Genomic DNA, 19,760 nt, shown 5'->3' on the forward strand with positions numbered 1-19,760 from the left:
AGGAGGAAAGACACTGTGTAAGTATAATTTGTTGTGGTGGTTATATAAATCCACATTCTTTATTTTTATTTGACTGAATTGAGGAAAGTAAGCTGCTGAAATTTTGTACTTCTAATGGGTGAAATCAATATTTAATGGGTATTGTTTGCAACCATACTGCGGATGGTGGTACTATGCTCACACATTTTATGGTACGTTGGGCTGCTCAATATGTTACTTGCAAAAATATTCTGGTACTTGCTATCAGCCAAGCAAGAGCTCAAACCTACCCTGATGTAGTTGTATAAGAGCAACTAGTGATGGAGGAATAAAAACAGAAAATACTGGAAAACCTCAGCAGGTCGGCAGCATCTGTGGAGAGAGAAAAAAAGTTAACGTTTCGAAGGGACTCTTCTTCTTCTGACTTCCGAAGAAGAGTCATATTGGACTTGAAACATTAACTCTGTTTCTTTTTCCACAGATGCTGCCAGACCTGCTGAGTTTTTACAGCATTTTCTGTTTTTATTTCAGATCTCCAGCATCTGCAGTATTTTGCTTTTATTTTAGTGATAGAGGAAGTAAATAGAGTTTCTTTGGATCGGAATTTTCACCAAGATGATACATTTAGTGGTTGGAGATTGAAATCAAGTTAAGCTTCTGTGGCAGAATGAATAAACCAATACCTGAGCTAGGCAGGTGTGCAGTATCCTGGGCATTGTTGATGATTAATCTTCTAACCTACCTTATTAATGGGACCTGTAGGGGTAGACCTGTCACTGGCTGCTGTGATTCTTCCTACTCAGTCTTCCAATCCTATCCTCCAGTCCAATGCTGTACTGATCCTAGTTGGTGTTGGTAAGCTCCAAGATTTTAGTTGGTATATTTGAGCTTCTCCTTAGCTCCTGGTTGTTGCCAACATCCATCTTTGGACATGTGAACCCCATGGTGAGCAAAGAAAAATGTTACTCAAAGATTCTTAGTTTATAGATTATTAAAGACTTGCATTGGGTTTTTATGATACCTAACTGATCAAAAAGAAAACCTCAGTTTTCCATGAGAGAGTGATGCAATTGACAGGCATCTCCTTCCAGCTGCACCAGATGCAAAAAGCACATTTTTGATCCTGGCTCTCCAAATAATAAAGTACAAACCAGTAAAATTGTAATGAATATTTGTTTGTTTTTATTCATTCATGGGATATGGGCATTGCTGGCTAAGCTAGCATTTACTACCCATCCCTAATTGCCTTTAATAAGGTGGTGATGAGCTTGAACCGCTACAGTCCATGTGGTGTAGGTACACACACAGTACTGTTAGGGAGGGGTTTCCAGAATTTTGACCCAGCAACGGTGAATATGGCTAGTCCAGTTCAGTTTCTGGTCAATGGTAACGCCCAGGATCTTCAGCAATGGTAGTGCCATTGAATGTCAAGGGGTGATGGCTAGATTCTCTCTTGTTGGAGATAGTCATTGCCTGGCACTTGTGTGGTGCGAATGCTACTTGCCACTTGTCAGCCCAAGCCTGGATATTGTCTAGGTCTTTCTACATTTGGGCATGGACTGCTTCAGTATTTGATGAGTTTCAAATGGTGCTGAACATTGTACAATCATCAGCGAACATCCCCACTTCTGACCGTATGATGGAAGGAGGGTCATTGATGAAGCAGCTGAAGATGGTTGGGCCTAGGACACTATCCTGAGGAGCTCCTGCAGTGATGTCCTGGAACTGTGATGCTGAACTTCCAACAACCACAACCACCTTCCTTTGTCAGAGACATAAATCCTATAGAGCTGTCTGAGAATTCAGCATTGATGGAAATATTGGTGGGGTGGGGGTAGAGGAGAACAGAGTGGGTCAACAATTGAAAATGCCCCTCCTTTGAAACTTCATACCTACTTCTGATGAAACTAGTAGCCTCTCTTCTTTTTACAGGTGCTGAATTGAGGTGCTGTTTACTTCCAGCATTTTCTGTTGTATTTGACATGTCATTGTACTTGGTGTACTTCAGTTGTCTCAACCCTGAGATTTCTCACTGGGACTGACCTGGCAAAACAAGTCAGTCACCATCTGTCCAATCAAGAGGCGGGCTCACTCGAATAGCGCAACGGCTGTGGCGAAACAGCCAATCAATGAAGAGGCTCGAGTTTGAATTTAAGACCAATCAAACATTGAACCTGTCAAATGTTGAAATGGACCTATCAAGGGCGTGTTTTAAACGGGCGCATTCTAAATTTATCCAATAGGAATGCTCGATCTGGGGGACCGCTGCGCAGTTGGTTAACGCACGGGTTTTAAACTCGAGCGAAACAATTTGAAGTTGGTGTTGATGGAGCTGTCGGCTGAGGTTTGCATTTTTATATTTTATTTTTGACGGTGATGTGTCCGAGTTGTTGTCGGTTCCTGTGCGCGGGGCCTGAAGCTGTTTGTAGGTGGTTTGGAGATCGCTCCCTTGGTTTGTGTTGATAGCGGCCGGTTGGGAGCTAGGGCTTTGCATCGCAACCGTCAGGGAAAATGTGAACAGCGCAAAGCCATTTAGCAAGTGAGCTGTGTTTACATGGGTTCACCTTGGTACTTGCTATCTGCCGAGCTGGAGTTCGGACGGTATGTAAAATCCTTTAAACTGAAGAGCATTGAACACTGGATGTAGTGCAAACCATTCAAGCACAAGGTTGGGAGAGTGTAAACCCGTGTAAGCAGTGTGCATAATGCAAGTCGATGTAAACTGTGAGCTGAGTGATCTGTGATAGAAGTATAAACTATGTAAATACAGTAGTAATACAAAAGCAAGATAATTTTTTTTAAAAACAGAATATGCTGGAACTACTTCGTAAGACAGGTAGCATCTGTGGCGAGAAACAGTTAACGTTGGCCCGGAACATCGTTCTCCAAATGGTTGTACCCCCCTCCCCTGCCCACATTTAAAGGCGCGCTGGAGGATCCCTCGGAAGTCTTGACACACTATGTGGGAATTGCTTGTGAAGTTTGAACTTCGAATGAACAATCCCCCTGCATCTGGAACCCTCTGAAATTGTGAGTTGGAGCCTTTGGATGGTTCTGACTCACCAGAATAGTTTATGTATGAAAGGTTAGAAGGATTAAAACCAGTTCTAACTCCTGGATAATTATACTACTGACTCACCACCACCACCACCACCACCACTCCCCGCCCCACCTGACTATTCTCACCCACTTGCCTGCCACCCTACTGCCCTCAACTCCTTGCCTTAGACACTTATCTTCGTTCTGTAGCTTCTCAAACTGGCTTTGGGACCTTAAACTCAACCCATGACCGTTACCATCTCCAAGAGCAAGGACAGCAGATACATGGAAAAACCACCACCTGGAAGTTCCCTTCCAAGCCGTTCCTTCACTGTTGCTGGGTCAAAATCCTGGAACTCCCTCCCTAACAGACCTGTGGGTATACCTGCATCACATGGACTGCAGCAGTTCAAGAAGGCAGCTCACCACCACCTCCTTAAGGGCAATTCAGGATGGGCAATAAATGCTGGTCTAGCCAGCGACGCCCACATCCCATAAATGAATTTTTAAAATCTTACTGGAATACGGCAGCTAGTGATGTAAAGAGTGGGAGTGGCTTGGCTTCCCCTAATGATCCTGCACTATGAGGAATGACTACAGAATAGGTATGCTCCGCGTTTCTGAAGAGGTTCAGTTTGAGTGAGAAATCCGGAGCTCTGGTGCAAGGTTTAAAAAAAAAAATGAGTGCGGTGGCAATCTGACGGTGAGTGCCACTCAAAAGATTTGGCCCAATGTTTCAGGTTGATGACCTTTCATCAGAACATCAGTGTTCTTTAAGCCAGTAGAAAGTGAAGAGGGCAGGAAGAACCTGAGGGAAGGTCTGTGGTAGGGTGGAGGGCAGGAGAATTTAACTAACAAAAGATTTCATGATGCAAAAGACAAAAAAGTGGTAATGGGTATAGTAAAGGCATAAAGATTGTGTCCAAATGAGGCATGCATGGCTACACAGCAGCTATCTGAATGTATCATGAAGGGATAAAGAAACAAGCCAGCAAGAAAGGCCATGGATGGAAAGGTCAGAGTGGGAGCAAGGTGGGGAATTAAAATAACAGGAAGCTTGAGGTTATTCTTGTGGACTGGATGGAGGTGTTCCACAATGTGGTCACCTGGTCTATGTTTGGTCTCCCCAGTATGGAGGAGACCACATTGTAAACAGTGAATACAGTATACCAAATTGAAGAAGTACAAGTAAATTGTTGATTCACTTGAAAAGAATATTTGGGGTCTTGGAATGTGAGAAGGGAGGAAGGACAGATGCTGCATCTCCTGTGCTTGCACAGAAAGGTGCCATAGGGAAGGGAGGGAGTGTTTGGGCGACTGAGGAGCAGGGTGTCATGGAAGGTGATGTCCATTTGAAATGCTGAAAGGGTAGGGCAGGGAAAGATATGTTTGATGATGGCATCAGACTAGAGCTGGCAAAAATGACAGAGGATAATATAGAGGTTGGTGGGGTAGAAGGTGATGATGAGAAGGACCCTATCATGGTTCTGGGAGGGAAGGTGAGAGCAGAAGAACAGGAAATGGATCATACATGGGGTGGGTGGGGGGGGGCAGTAAATCATGCTGGGTGGGAACCCTTGGTTGAAGGAAAATGAAGCCCTGTCAGAAGTGCTGATGTGGAAGGTTGCATCATCAGAACAGACACATCTGTTCTTCCCAGAATGATGATAGGGTTCCCCTTGTCCTCGAGGCTTGGGACTGGCAATGGTGAGCCAGTGGTGAGGGATTTGGTGTGAAGTGGGGTTGGGGGCATGAAGAAATGAAAGAGAGATCCGGGAGAGGACAGAAGGTGGGTTCAGGGACATGAGCAGTGGAAGAGGGAAGGGCCTGGAGTCCTGAGTTTGGTGGGAGAAGTTAAGGTAAGAAAATGAGGGGCCTAACGGGTGGTGCAGTACTGTCCAAATGTGGGCCTGTCTTAGGATGTTGGCTGGCAGAGTCCTTACTTTTGAGTTCACCTACAACATTTGAATTATTCCTGCTGAGAGTGACCTCAGGCCATGTCCTTTACAATGCATAGAAGGGAGGGCCAGCAAAACCTGCAGGTTCAGCCATGTCCCACAGAGTGGCAAGTATAACACTGGATATTAACTTGAACATTCAATAAAGAGTGAATGCGAAAACACATCGCTTCTTCCGCATTAAAGAAATGCCCTTAACTCCTCTGGAACCATCATTGCGTGCCAACCATGAGGTGTGCCAGTATATTTAACTTTCTGACTAAGCTGCCAAAATGAATAAAGTGAAACCAATGTAATGTGAAATTTAAATTTGAAAAACATCATTGCCACCTTTGTACACTCAATAAGCCTTATGTTAATGGCAATCGAGTTGGGCAGGAAAGTTGTGGCTGCGATGCAGACCCTCCTTATTGGCCCAGGAAAGCTCTTTTGCATCCCACCTGTGCTTGCTGCATTGTAAGCTGATGGCAGGTTTCACCAAATAAAAACATCCCTGCCATGCGATCGCATGTTTCCCATGCACTCTGCTGGCACTTTAAATTTAAATTGTAATCCTGTGGCCGTTGAGAATGGTGCACTAAAGTTTCGCCCTCTGTTTCTCTCAGTAGGTCTGCCAGCATCTGTGGAGTATTTCCAGCATTTTTTTGTTTTTATTAAATACAGTAGTGATCCACGAGTGAATTGTAATCCAATTTAAATATTGGGCTGTAACTTCGAACTCCCCAGCGTCGGATTGGGGGGTACCCCAAAGATGTGCTGGGGAATCCCTCTCGGGGCTTCACAGATGAGGGTTTGCATGGCAATTGCCCAGAAGCACAAACTTCCTCTGGGCAATTGCCCTGCACTGGCAACTATCCGGAAATGCGATTTTTAAAGCGCAAACTTTGGATGGTTCCAACAGGGTTATGCCAATAGTTGCTGTGAAAAACTTAGAATTAAACCTCTTCTAACTTCTGGGTAAATATTGTAAAGACTCAGACCATCTTGGTTTTCCTTCTTAAATCCGATGTTTCTGTGTCATGTAAGTGGGACATGCAAACTGAAAAGATTTTGCAGCTTCTCTATTGATCTAAACAGTCTTAGTTTGTTAGGTCAGTGTATGGAAGATAATTTCTGAAACTTCATCCACTCAGGAGATTCACTCAACAATGATTCCCAGCAGCAGCCCCCCAGAACTAATTTTCTGGAATGGACACTATATTACAGTGGTGTGTAATTTGATTGTCTCTCATCTATTGCTAGCCTACGTCAATGTGTGGCAAAACATTTCTTTCAGCAGAAAAACTACCATTAGTTCACCTTCCCGATCCCTCTGAACCACCCATCAGTTTCTTTATTATGAATCTCGAGCTTATAGACTTGTGTCCTTTTTCCCTAATGGGAATGATCCTTTTTTCTTTTAAGCTGTCATTTCTGTTCCATTGCTCTTGCTGGTATGTGAAGGGAGCCATATGCTGCTCAAGCTTCACTCAGTTTAAAATTGATAAACACTTTGTTTTGACAACAGATGTGTATGTATGTTTTCCATGCAGACTATTGTAGCAAAATCTTAGAACTCTGACATGGACTTGGTGGGCCAAATAGTGCCCTTCTGTGTCATAATGACTCTGACTAATCTAGAATTTTCCTTTTATTTTCTTAGTTCATAATTTAAATTTTTCACAAAATTGAGCAAAATGAGCTGGGCTGTAGAAGAGTGGAAAGAGGGGCTGCCCACAAAGGCTCTCCAGAAGATACAGGAGATTGAAACTCAGCTGGATAAACTCAAAAAGGAACGTCAGCAACGACAATTTCAGCTAGAATCTCTGGAAGCTGCACTGTTGAAACAAAAGCAAAAGGTGATTATTCTTCACTTGCTTAGAAATAGTTTAGTTGTTCCTAGATGTCAGCTTTTTTCTTTTAGGTGTTAGCTTTCTTAGCTAAGCCAGAGGGTTGTAAGTTGAAGAACACCAATGGGCTTGAGGAGCTAAGTATTTCTTAAAAGTACTGACCAATGTCCTTCCTTCAAACACCATCGTTTGCTGTCCCTGAGACCTTGCTTCATGCAAAACTGGCAGTTACATTTTCCTACATGTCATGATAACAGTGACTGCATTCAAAAGTAAACAATTAGTTGGAAGGTGCTATGGGATGTGTTGGGGATTTCCTTTGCTCTGCTGCAGCCTTTTAACTCCTTCTACACCATGTATAGTTAGATTAGTCCATCATTTAATGAAGGTGTTTTTAATGGTATGCTTCATGATCACGTCATGTGCATCATTGAGTACCAAGTGCATTGCTACAGTTTGGGCTTTTAAAATCCCATTTTACTAATTGCCCATCAGTGCACAATGCCATTTACTAGTTTACTTTTGTGGAGGCTAATGAGGTCCAGGTCTAGTAACCACCAATTATAAATTTCATACTCCAGTTATATAAGATTCCCAATGCATCACAGCCTGTCCTGGAAATAGTAACTGGTCTTGTACAATCCAGAATAGCTCTGGTAGCTTACATGGTAAGAATTTACAAAGTTTGGGGACTGGGGTATGTAAAACTCAGCAAGATTATTTCAATAGCAACACTCCTCTGCAATGTGTACCACTGAGAAGAATGAGATCAACGATATTACGTGACCACTGTCGCATCACATACTACCTTAACATGGTCATGTATCACCATTACTTCATTGTCACTGGATCAGTGTTCCAGCATTATCTACCAAATACCTGTTGAGGAATTAACATCAGTAAAAGAACTGCATGTTTCAAGTAACAGGCCACTTACCATTTTCCCAACACAACTAGCGTTGAACGTTCAATGTAACTTCTGCTTAGCTGGAGCACTTTCACCTCCTGTGACAGTTGGTTGTAGATTCAAACTTTATTCTAAAGACTTGAGGACATAATCTAGACTGACACTTCCAGTGGAGTGCTGAAAGAGTGCTGTACAGTTGGAAGACATTCCTTTCGAATGAGATGCTCAACTAAACTCCTATCTGCCCCCTCAAGCAGATGTAAAAGAACATGGGATTTCTCCCAGTATCCTCGACAATATTCATCATTCTACCAACGTCACACCAAACATATTATCTGGTTATTTATTGAATTATTGGTTGTGGGATCTTGCTATGGGCAGGTTGACTGCCACATTCCTCTAAATTACAGTAGTGACATCACTTCAAAATATTTCATAGATGGGAAGCAGGTTGTGAAGTGAGGTATATAAATGCAAGTTTTTTCTTTATATCAAAGTCGAGGCAAAGGATGTATCATACAGTCTTACTGGACCAAGATCTGCTTTAATGTCATCTAGTCTGTAGAAGGTAAGGCTGAAGTGCTGCCACTGAAGTTGATGGTGATGTCCTGCTGAATCTGTCCTCTGATGCTCCATGCAGCAGCATGAGGACATGACCTTGTTTGCATTGTAGATAAACTGGACCTTTGCAGAATGAAACTCCTATTGTTCACATTTAACAACAGTTGCTTAGTTGGTTTCTTCAAAGCCTTGTGAATACCATCATGATGCCCTGTACTCTGCGAAATCCAGCTGACATGTAAAGTCCCCGACTGTACCTCCACTAGGGTGATTCCCTAGTGGAGGAATTTGGTCACTCTATGAACAAAGCTATTTGTCACTTGCAGGATAGTCCCCCTGACTAAAACTGCACAGATGCCTGGGCGGCCTGAAAACATGGTGGAACTGTAAAAATGAAAGATTCCATCCCTTTAGCTGCCATGGATAGAGCAGTTGTGGCAATGGATTGAGTCTGCATATCTTCATGATAAAGCTAACAGAGATGCTCTATGGTATCCTTGGAGGTACAGGGGCACCAGATGTGAGGGCATCATTGGACCAGTGTATGTGTCAGTATTGAAATAAGTAAGGACGGGGCTGAAAAGTTACTTGGAAATCTGTAATTGGTTAGTGAATTTGGGACACTCTTAACAAAATTGAGGCTCATGCAACAGGAGGGTCAGTGTTTAATTGGGATTTTAAAAAAAATTGGCCTAAGAACAGAAAACAACGAGTCTTGATAAATGGCTATTTTTCAGACTGAAGGATGGTAGATACTGGTGTTCTCCAAGGGTTAGTGCTAGGACCACTGCTTTTGTTTTATCTATATTTGAATGAGTTGGATGTTGGAATACTGAGTAGAATTTCAAAATCTGCTGGTGAAGATGATACAAATTGCCTGCAACATGACATAGAAAAGATAGCAGAATGGGCAGGTAAGTGACAAATGGAATTTTATAGAGAAGTGTGAGGTGCTCCATTTTGGCAGAAGGAATAGGAACGGACTAATATAGACTCAATGGCACAGTTCTAAAGAGTGTGCAGGAACAGGGGGATTTGGGGGTGCATGTGTATCAATCATTGAAGGTGGCAGGACATATTGAGAGAGTGGTTAGTGAAATATATTGGACCTTGGGCTTCATAAATAGAGACATTGAGTAAAAATTCAGGGAGGGCGTGCCAAACCTTTTATAAAGCTCTGGTTAGGCCCAAACTAGAATATTACATCCAGTTTTAGTCACCATGCTTTAGGAAGGATGTGAGGATCCTTGAGAGAATGGCCCAGGAATGGGGGATTTTAGTTACAAGCATAGACTGGAAAAGCTGGGGTTTTTCTTCTTGGAGCAAAAGAGATTGAGGGGAGATTTGTAGTGTTCAAGGTTATGACAAGTTTGAATAAGGTAGACAAGGAAAAAACTGTTCCTGTTAGCTGATTGTACAAGGATGAGGGGGTACAGATTTAAGGTTTTGGAAAAAGATGCAGGGGGAATGTGAGGAGGAATATTTTTGTGCAGTGAGTGGTTAAAAACTTGGAACTCACTGCTCATGAGAGTGGTGGGAGCAGAAACAGTCAATGACTTCAAAAGGAAATTGGATGGGCACTTGAAGGAAATAAACCTGCAGGGCTATGGAGATCGAGCTGGGGAGTTGAACTGACTAGATTGCTCCATGGAGAGCTGGCATGGGCTTAATGGGCCAAATGGCCTCCTGTGATGTAAATGACTCTGATTTTCTCTATAAGGGCAGGAATATTAGACATATAAAATAGTACAATTCTGCTGCTGAAGCAGTGTTTTTGAAGTGAGGAGAGTTATGTGCAGTAATAGAATGTATTATTGTGATGGTACATTTTCTATGGCATTGGGAATATAGCAAATGTTGGTTTAAAACAATCTAAAATTAAATGTTAAGATTCCATGAATGCAAATGAAAAATGACATGTAATTGTTTATTGGAAAAACTTTAGAATTCTAAAAGTTTCTAACAAAAATATAGAAATTAAATGTGGAATGTATGAAATAATAAAATGTATTTTGTAACAATTTATTTAGATGGTGTCATAATCAAGAATATTTCTTCAGTATTTGCAACTATGTTTTAATAAAATTGGGGATCGGATCATAGAATGGTTATAGCACTGAAGCAGCCTGTCATGTTTGCAAGAGTAACTTGGCTAATCTCACTCCCCTGCCTTTTCTCCATAGCCCTGTAAATATTTTTCTCAACTAATTATCCAATTCCCTTTTGACAGCCAGGATTGAATTGGTCTCCACCAGACTCTCAGGCAGTGGATTCCAGATCTTAACCACTTGCTGTGCTTTTTAAAGTTTTTTTTCCTCTCTCATGTTGCCTTTGGCTCTTTTGTCATTCACCTTTAAATTGGTGTCTACTGGTTCTTGACCCTTCTGCCAGTGTGAAATAGTTTTTCCTTATCTACTATGTCTGACCCCTCATGATTTTGAACACCTCTACCAAATCTCCTCCCAACCCTCTTGAAGGAGAACAACCCCAGCTTCTCCAATCTACCCATGTAACCGAAGTCTCTCAACCCTGGAATTGCTTTCCTAAATCTTTTTCTGCATTGTATCTAAAACCTTCATGTCATTCCTAAATCCTGGTGCCCAGAACGGAACACAATACTCCAGTTGAGACTGAACCAGTGTTTTATAAAGGTTCGACCTAACTTCCATGCTATGCTTCTACTTGTAAGGCCCAGGGTCCTGTATGCCTCATTAATTGCTTTCTCAACCTGCCCAGCCATGATTTGTGCACAAAGGTCCCCCTGCTCCTGCATCCCTTTAGAATTGTACCCTTTATTTTATATTGCCTCTCTTTGTTCTTCCTACCAAAATTTATCACTTTTTGCCTGTCAAATGTCTGGCCATTCAGCCAGCCTGTCTGTGTCCTCTTGAAGTCTATCATTATCCTCCTCTCAGGTCCTGATGCTTCCAAGTCTTATATCACCCTGCACGCCCAAGCCTCTGTCATTAATATAGATCAAGGAACGTTGTTGCCTTAATATTCGCTCCTGAAGAACCCCATTATATGTCTTCCTCCTGTCTGAAAAACAACTCACCACTACTTGTTTTTGTCACCCAGCCAATTTCGTATCCATTCTGTCACTATCCCTTTTATTCTATAACATTGCATTTTATCCACATCTTTGTACATGTACATCACACCTGCGTTACCCTTGTCAACTCTCTCTGCTACATCATCAAAAAAACAATCAAGTCAGTTAAACACTATTGTCCCTTTTAAATTTTTGACTTTCCTTAATTTACATTTGTCAAAGTGACTGTTAATTTTGCCCTTGATTATTATTTCCAAAAGCTTCCCCACCACTGAGGTTAAGCAGATTGGTCTGTAGTGAGTTTATCCTTCCACCCTTTTGAATCTGCAATTCTCCAATGATCTGGTACCAAACCTGTATTGAAAAACGATAGGAAGATTATGGCTAGTGCCTCCACAATTTCCATCCTTATTTCCTTGATCCTTGGATGCAGCTGATCCAATCCCGGTGACATATCAACTTATAGCCAGCCTTTCTAACAACTCCTCTTTTTATCATTTTTTTTTTAGCCCATCGAGTGTTTCAACTACCTCCTCTTTGACTGATTTTTTTTTGCCATATTTCCTTCCTTGGTAAAGACAGATGCCATGTACTCATTTAGTACATCAGCCATGCCCTCTGTCTCTGTGTATATTCTCTTTTTTTATCTTTGAGCCCTAATTGACTCCACTCCTCCTTTTACTACCCTTTTTACTATTTATATGCCTATAAAAGACGTTTAGATTCCCTTTTTATATTGGCTACTAGTCTCTTCACATACTCTCTCTTTGCTGCTCTTTCTTGTTTTTTCATATTCAGTTCTCATTTGTATTCTCAACCTGACATCTGTCATACATGCCCTTTGTCTGCTTCACCTTACTCTGTCTTTAATCATTCATGGAGCTCTGACTTTGTTTGTCCTGCACTACCTCCTTGTTTGAATATGCCTGAACCATCTGTAAAGGCAGCCCATTGTTGTGTTAGTTTGGCCTGCCAATCTTTAGCTCCAATTACCTTGCCCAGTTCTTTTCTCACCCCAACAAAATTGGCCCTCCCCCAATTAAATGTTTTATCTCTGGATTGTGCCTTCTCCTTTTCCATAACCACCCTAAACATTATGATACTGTTCTTACTGTGTCATAAATGTTCTCCTACTTACACTTGATCCATCTCATTCCTCAGAAACAAATCCAACAATGCCTCCTTCCTCATTGGACCAGACATTTCAATGTCTAGAAATTCCTCCTGAACACGTCAGAAACTCTCCTTTTTCCCCCCCCACCTCCACCACCCTCCCTCCCACAGCCCTTTATATTATCACTGTCCCAGCCTATATTAGGATAATGAAGATCCCCATTATATCTACTCTACATGTGACAGCAAAATCTCAATTTGCCATTCACAAAAGTTTGTGGGAGGTGAGATGGCAAAGCTGGACGACTTCTTCACCATGAGGAGGGATCACCAGGAGAAGGTGGCTTCCTGATGGTGCCATCAACTGCACTGCTGCCCCTTATTTCTTTGGGGTAATTACAAGGGCCACCATTCAATAAATGTGCAGCTAGTCTGCAGCCACATCAAGGAATTGTTCTCAAATGAGAGCTACCCCTTCCACACATGGATAATTGAGCCCCTTCAATCCTGTCAAAGATGAAGTCAGTGAGCCTGCAACGAAAGCCTTGGAGCCACGTGTAACAATGTGGAACAAGCCATAAGTCCACTGAAGCATACGTTTCGCTGTTTAGATGGTCAAGGAAGCAGATTGGGGATGGGGGTTGGTTTCCCTACAAGAGGGTCTCCATGTTTGTGGTGGTGTGTTGTGTCCTCCACAGCCTTGCTAATATGAGGGCCTAGCTGCTACCCCCTGGAATCTGGATGGCCACTGAAGGAGGAGGAAAAAGCGAGGCGACCATAGCTGCATCTGGATGGAGCGAGAGGGACTGGATAGTGGGGCTTCGCTTCATTTGAAAGCTACTTCCCCTATGTCTAGCATAGACTCACCATCCCTTATACTACATATCCATTTCAGAGCCCTCATGACAAAGTCCCCTTGGCCTACGTTGTTCAATAAAGACTAGCAATAACCTTCATACAACAACTTTTGTCTTGCTGATGTCCTTGCCTGGCCTAGTGCTCATATGCAGTGCTACCCCAGTACAACACATCTAGTGGAAGGCTGCTGATTTTCCCTGGTGGTGATTGGAGATGGCTGTTCAGGATGCCCCTGAGTTGTTCTAGGCCTTGAGAGTTTTGCTTTGGACTGTGCAACGCCAGCATGGATGACAGCAGTCTGGGCTGGCTGGCTAGTTGAGAAACAATGGCACAGACCTGGGCAGAGTGGTAGTGGTGGGAGCTTAAATGCTACCACCCTGAGAAAGGGCAGCAGGTTTAAACTCTATGATGCCACTCCCATGGGGTGGCATCTCTGCACTCATTATCATACTCTAGAGCACAGATTGCTTACCTGCTGTCAGAGTCTACATGCCCCACTGAGCACAGACCCATGATGGCAGCTGTTTGCACTTGCATGCCAGAAGCCAGGAATCTCATGGGGCAGAATTTTTGTGGCCCTGGGGCGATAGGCTGAGAGGCAAGGGAGGGTCAGAAACATATGGAGCCATGTTGGGCTAGCATCCCAATACATTCCCGCCGCCATTAAAATAAACTAAAATCTTGCCCATGATCTCTGCCTGACTGCAGCATTGATGCATTGGCAGAACTCTGCTTATGCTGCAGTGGAAACTGAGACAGCGGCCATTAGATGCTGTATTGAGTCGGTCTGGCAGTGCTACCATGGAGGTGCCCACCACATTTATGATGGAAAGGATGGGCTCCAAGCTCTGTGTGATGCCCTTTGCCATGGTGGAATCGGAGTTCTCCATCTTCCTAACCAGTGAATAAAGGTGAGCATCTCTGTGTGCATGTGCATCAATGTTCTCCTGTAGTTTGCCCCATTGAGGTCCTCATCTGAGTCACCTGCAGCAGAACTAGTGTGTGACCTTGCCCTCTGGAGAGTTCGCACATGAGCTAACCTACCCCCTTTCTGCTTGGAGCGCACGTGCTCATTGACTCAATGCATGAGATCAGAACTCGAAACCGGCCTATAAGGTTCATGGCTGAGTGTTAGGTTGAGTGATGGTGCTTCTTCTAGGCTTATCTTCCTTCTTTTGCCCCTTAACTTGCTGCTGGAGTGTCTGAGCAGCTGGTGATCGGAAAGTACAAAGGCATAAGGGAAAAGTAAAAGATGAGGATGACTTTCTTAGAGGATAGTGAATCTGTGGAGTTCTTTACTGCAGAGGGCTGTGGAGGTTGGGTTGTTAAGTATACTCAAGGCTGAGATAGACAGATTTTTAATCAGTAAAGGAATCAAGGGTTATGGGGAAAAGGCAGGAAAGTGGAGTTGAGGATTATCAGATCAGCCATGATCTCATTAAATGGTGGAGTAGACTTGATGGGCCTAATGGCCTACTTCTGCTTGTACGTCGTAAGATAGTGGTAAGGGAAGAAAATCAGAAGGTCCATGGTCACTCCATTAGTAGTTTCTATCTTATGGCACCTTTCAGGATGTGGTTAGGAGTTACTGGAGAAGGTGCATAATGCAGCAGTGCCTTAATCCAGATTAGCCTCTACTGCACCAGATGCTACTGGCCCTGCAGCATTGCATGTGCATCAATGTTCTGCCATTTCCTCCAGGGTGCTGAGGGGATGTACATGACCTGGTTCTCCTCTAGCCCCCTGACTTTTTCTCTTGTTGTGGGTAACCTCCACCTGCAAGAGAGGGAGCTAAACGTCATTCACTGTGGGTCTGTGTGTTTGGGTGGTGCCTGCCACAGCTGAATAGCTGGAGTTACATGGAAGCAGTGACAGGTACACTGTTTTTAGTAAAACAAAAGCCAATAAATTAAACAAAAATCAATAAATGAGAGGGGATGACAGCCCCTGATGGGGCACTGTAACAAGAATCAAAACGTGAAAGGAAACTTACAGAATCAAATTACAACATCATTTCCAGGGGTGATAATGCACCCCAGCACCCAGTGGTCGTGGAAGACGCCTAGCGTACTGGTGGACACCACATGCTTCCTCTCCAGGGCTACCTGGCCACGAACATAGCCATGTTCAGACAATCAGGTCAGAGGCCTGCTGCCTGAACCTGGTGATGGCCACCTTGGCCAGGCCAAGGAACAGTCTTACAAGGAGGTCCACCCCCTCCCCAGCCCCTTCTGCACTGGATGACCAAAGATCAGGAGCATGGGGCTGAAGTACAACCAGTAATTAAGAAGCAGCCTCTTCAAATAACTAAAAGGCACTGCAATCTTGGGTAGTCTACACAAATGTGGAACACAGACTCCCTTTGGCAGCAGAAAACACATGCGGCCTGGGCAGTGAGAGGCATATGTGTGGCTACATGCTTCAAAGATATGTGTCAGTGGGGTGTGATGTCAGGGTGTTTGGAGTGAATTCTGAGTTTCAGGGTGCAATGCCGTGTGAGTGATGAGGATATGTTACATTGAGCAATGGAGAAGTGGGTAGCGTGGTGTGTGAGATGTGACATGCAGATGTGCACTTACCTTGAGCACTTGAGTGAGGTTATTGAACTTCGTTCTTAACATAAGAAATGGGAGCAGGAGTAGGCCATTCAGCCCTTTGAGCCTGTTCCAACATTCAATGAGATCTTGGAAAAGTATTGATCTTAGTCTTGAACATAGCCAATGACTGAGCATCCACAACCTTCTGGGGCAGAGAATGTCAAAGATTCACCACCCTCTTGAGTGAAGAAATTCCCCCTCATCTCAGTCCTAAATAACCTTCCCCCTATTCTGAGATTGTGCCCCCTGGTTCTAGACACCCCAGCCAGAGGAAACATACTTCCTGTATCAACCCTATCGAGTCCTGTAAGAATTTTGTATGTTTCAATGAGATCACCTCTCAATTCTAAACTCCAGAGAATAAAGGCCCAGTCTATTCAATCATTACTTATAGGACAATCCCTCCATCCCAGGAATTAATTTAGTGCACCTTCATTGCACTCCCTCTATGGCAAGCATACCTTTCCTTCGGTAAGAAGATCAAAACTGCACACACTACTCCAGGTGAGGTTTCACTAAGGCTTTATATAGTTGCAGTAAGATATCTTTATTCCTATACTTTAAACTTCTTGCAACAAAGGCCAACATACCATTTGTCTTCTTAATTGCTTGCTGCTTTGACTCTAGTACAAGGACATCTAAGTCCCTTTGAAGCTCAACACTTCCCAGCCTCTCTCCATTTAAGAAATACTCTGCCTTTCTGTACTTCCTGCCAAAGTGGTTAACCTCACATTTATCCAAATTGTGTTCCATCTGCCAGATTTTTTGCCCACCCGCTTAGCCTCTCCAAATCCACTTAAAGCATCTTTGCATTCTCCTCACAACTCAAAACTTCCACCTAGGTTTGTGTCATCTGCAAACTTGTCAATATTGGCCAGAATTTTCCAGCCCCCCAGCAGCGGGTTTCCCCGCGGTGGGGCCAGAGAACTATTGAAAGCTCCGTTCATTTCGGCAGGACCAAAGGATCCTGCTGCCGTGAAGGGCTGGAAAATTCTGGCCATTTCCTTTAATCCACACATCCAAATCATTGATACAGATTGTGAATAGCTGGGGCCCAAGCACTGATCCTTGCTGTACCCCACTAGTCGCAGCCTGCCAGCCTGAAAATGACTCATTTATTCCTACTCTACGGGGAGGATTTTCCCCTCACATAGCAGGTGTGGTGGGTGGACTCTGGAGCGGCTGTGCAATGGTCCGCTGCCCATGAATGGGCCCTGAATTGCATGCTCAAACACTCAGTGCTGCCTGGGTGGGGAGGAGGGCAAGGGCGGAAGTCAGCGCATGCATGCGGGTGTGCTCAGTAAAAGTTCCCTGAAGGCACAGAACTACCTCAGGGAGCTGAAGTTTTTCCACATTAAAAATAACATTTTTAAAAAATAAGGAAAACATGCCCCCTCATGTGACTCTGTCAGCAGGGACATGTTGTAAATGAGTTCTGAAAATTTTTATTTTTAATTAACATCAGAAACCTCATCCTACCCGTGGTTGAGGTTTCCTCAAAAATAAAAAGACCACTTGGCCAATTCACCCAACTGCCAACCGTAAGATTGGACAGGCAGGGAAAAATTCTAGTTAATTAATCGATTAATGGGCTTAACAGTCCCCTTAATTGTTGGCAGGTGCACTGTCGATCAAAATATCACGAGTGCACAATGACGTCGGGATGCTCGCACGATTTTATTACACGCTATTTCACGCTCGTGCATGTTGGGCACGCACCCGCACGCCAAGGTCTGTTAGCCAGTTCTCTATCGATGCCAGTATGTTCCCCCAATTCAATGTGCTGTAATTTTGTTTACCGACCTCTTGTGTGGGACCTTTAAAAGCTTTCTGAAAATCTAAATATACCACATCCTCTAGTTTCCCCTCATTTATTCTGCTAGTTACATCCTCAAAAAACTCCAACAGCTTTATTAAATGTGATTTTCTTTTTATAAATCCATGCTGACTTTGCCCAATCCTACCATTATTTCCTGTTTCCTGTTATCACATCCTATATTATAGATTCTCACATTTTCCCTACTACTTATGTCATGCTAACAGGTCAGTCGTTCCCCATTTTCTCTCTGCCTCCTATCTTAAATAGAGGGGTTATATTTGTCACCTTTCAATCTGCAGGAACCATTCCAGAGACTGTAGAATTTTGAAAGATGACCACCAATGCATCTACTACCTCCTCAGTCACCTCTTTTAACACTCTGGGATGTAGATCATCAAGTCCAGAGGATCTGTCTACTTTAAGTCCCATTATTTTCTCTAGTAATATTTCTTTACTAATAATATCTTGCAGTTCCTCATTTACATTAGTCCCTCGATTCTCCATTATTTCTGGGATGTTTTTAGTATTTTCCTCCTTAAAGCCAGCCACAATGTATTTGTTTAGTTTCTCTGCCATTTCCTTATTCCCCGTTATAAATTCTCCTGACTCCACTTGAAATGGACCCATATTTGATTTTGCTAAACTTTATGTTTTTGCATACCTATAGAAGCTTTTACAGCGCATTTTTATGTTTCTCTCTAGTTTACTCTCATTCTATTTTCCCCTTCTTATTCTGGGTCTTCCTTTGCAGGCATCAGAAATGCTCCTAATTCTCAGGCTTACCATTTTTTTTGACAACTTTATACGCTTCTTTGTTCGATCTAATACAATCCTTGATTACTTCCGTTAGCCACAGTTGGAACACTTTCCTTGCTGTGTTTTTATGTATTAAAGGAATATATTTTTGTTGGAAAGTGTGTGTATATTAGGTTTTTACATTAAGAGATATGAGAGTAGACAAGCAACAACTAACATTTAGTTTCCCAATCAACCATACCCAATTTGTCCCTCATACCCTCATAATTTCCTTTGTTTAGTTTTAAGACCCTAGTCTCTGACTGAACTACATCTTTCAAACGTAACTTAAAATTCTATCATATTATGGTCACTCCTTCCTAAAGGCTCCTTTACAACAAGATTATTGATTAGCCCTTTTTCAGTACATCTAAAATCACCCGTTCCCTTGTTGGTTCCTCAATGTGCTGCACTAGATAACCATCTTGCATACATTCCAAGAATTTGTCCTCCACAACATGCGTACTAAATAGGTTTACCCAGTCGATAAGTAGATTGAAATCCCCCATGATTACCGTATTACCCTTGTTACACGTACCTCTAATTTGCTGGTTTATACTGTGATTTACATTATCACTGCTGTCTATAAACAAATCCCACCAATTTTTTCTGACCCTTATTATTTCTTAGTTCCACCCAAACTGATTCCATGTCTTGATCTTTAGAACTAAGATCATCTCTCGCTACAGTACTAATGCCCTCTTTAATTAACTGAGCTACCCCCACACCTTTTCCCAGCTTCCTGTCCTTCTTGAATGTCGCATACTGATGGATATTCAGGTCACAGCTTTGATTTCCTTCTGGAATTACAGAATTGTGGCTATCAGATCATACATATGAATTTCTATTTGAGCTCACAATTTATCTGGAGAATGTTGTGGGAATTCAGATACCTTAATTCAGTTTTTTAAAAAACTTTTTTTGTAAACTCTGGCCCTATCTGCTGGCACACTCATAAGTTTGCAATCACTGTCCCTGCTAGCCATACTGTGACTATCATTACCTTTATAGCTACCGTGACCTATTATTGCCGTGTCATTTTCCTTGAATTTACACAGTCTCCCCCCCTTTGTTTAGTGTAAAGCCCTCTCTGCTTCCCTTATTATACGACTCGCTAGAACACTGATCCCAGTACGATTCGGTACAGCCCCCACTTCCCCCACTACTGATGACAGTGCCCCAATAACTGGTACCTACTCCCACACCAATTTTTGAGCATTCATCTCTCTACTTTTATTTACTTTTATGCCAAA

The 19,760-nt window shown here is 42.9% G+C and overlaps 1 protein-coding gene across 1 annotated transcript in view; it reads left to right on the forward strand.

The window, feature by feature from the left end:
- Positions 1-2,298: 2,298 nt before the first annotated feature.
- Positions 2,299-19,760, forward strand: part of cenpf (centromere protein F) — a 102,362-nt gene continuing 84,900 nt past the window's right edge. Inside the window, exons 1-2 of the mRNA XM_078557066.1 lie at positions 2,299-2,580; positions 6,619-6,814. Coding sequence (XP_078413192.1) covers positions 6,653-6,814 — 162 coding nt within the window. The 5' untranslated portion in view covers positions 2,299-2,580; positions 6,619-6,652. The remainder of the gene's footprint in view (positions 2,581-6,618; positions 6,815-19,760) is intronic.

This window comes from Cetorhinus maximus, chromosome 14 (assembly GCF_964194155.1).
Source record: "Cetorhinus maximus chromosome 14, sCetMax3.hap1.1, whole genome shotgun sequence".
Classification (NCBI taxonomy): domain Eukaryota; kingdom Metazoa; phylum Chordata; class Chondrichthyes; order Lamniformes; family Cetorhinidae; genus Cetorhinus; species Cetorhinus maximus.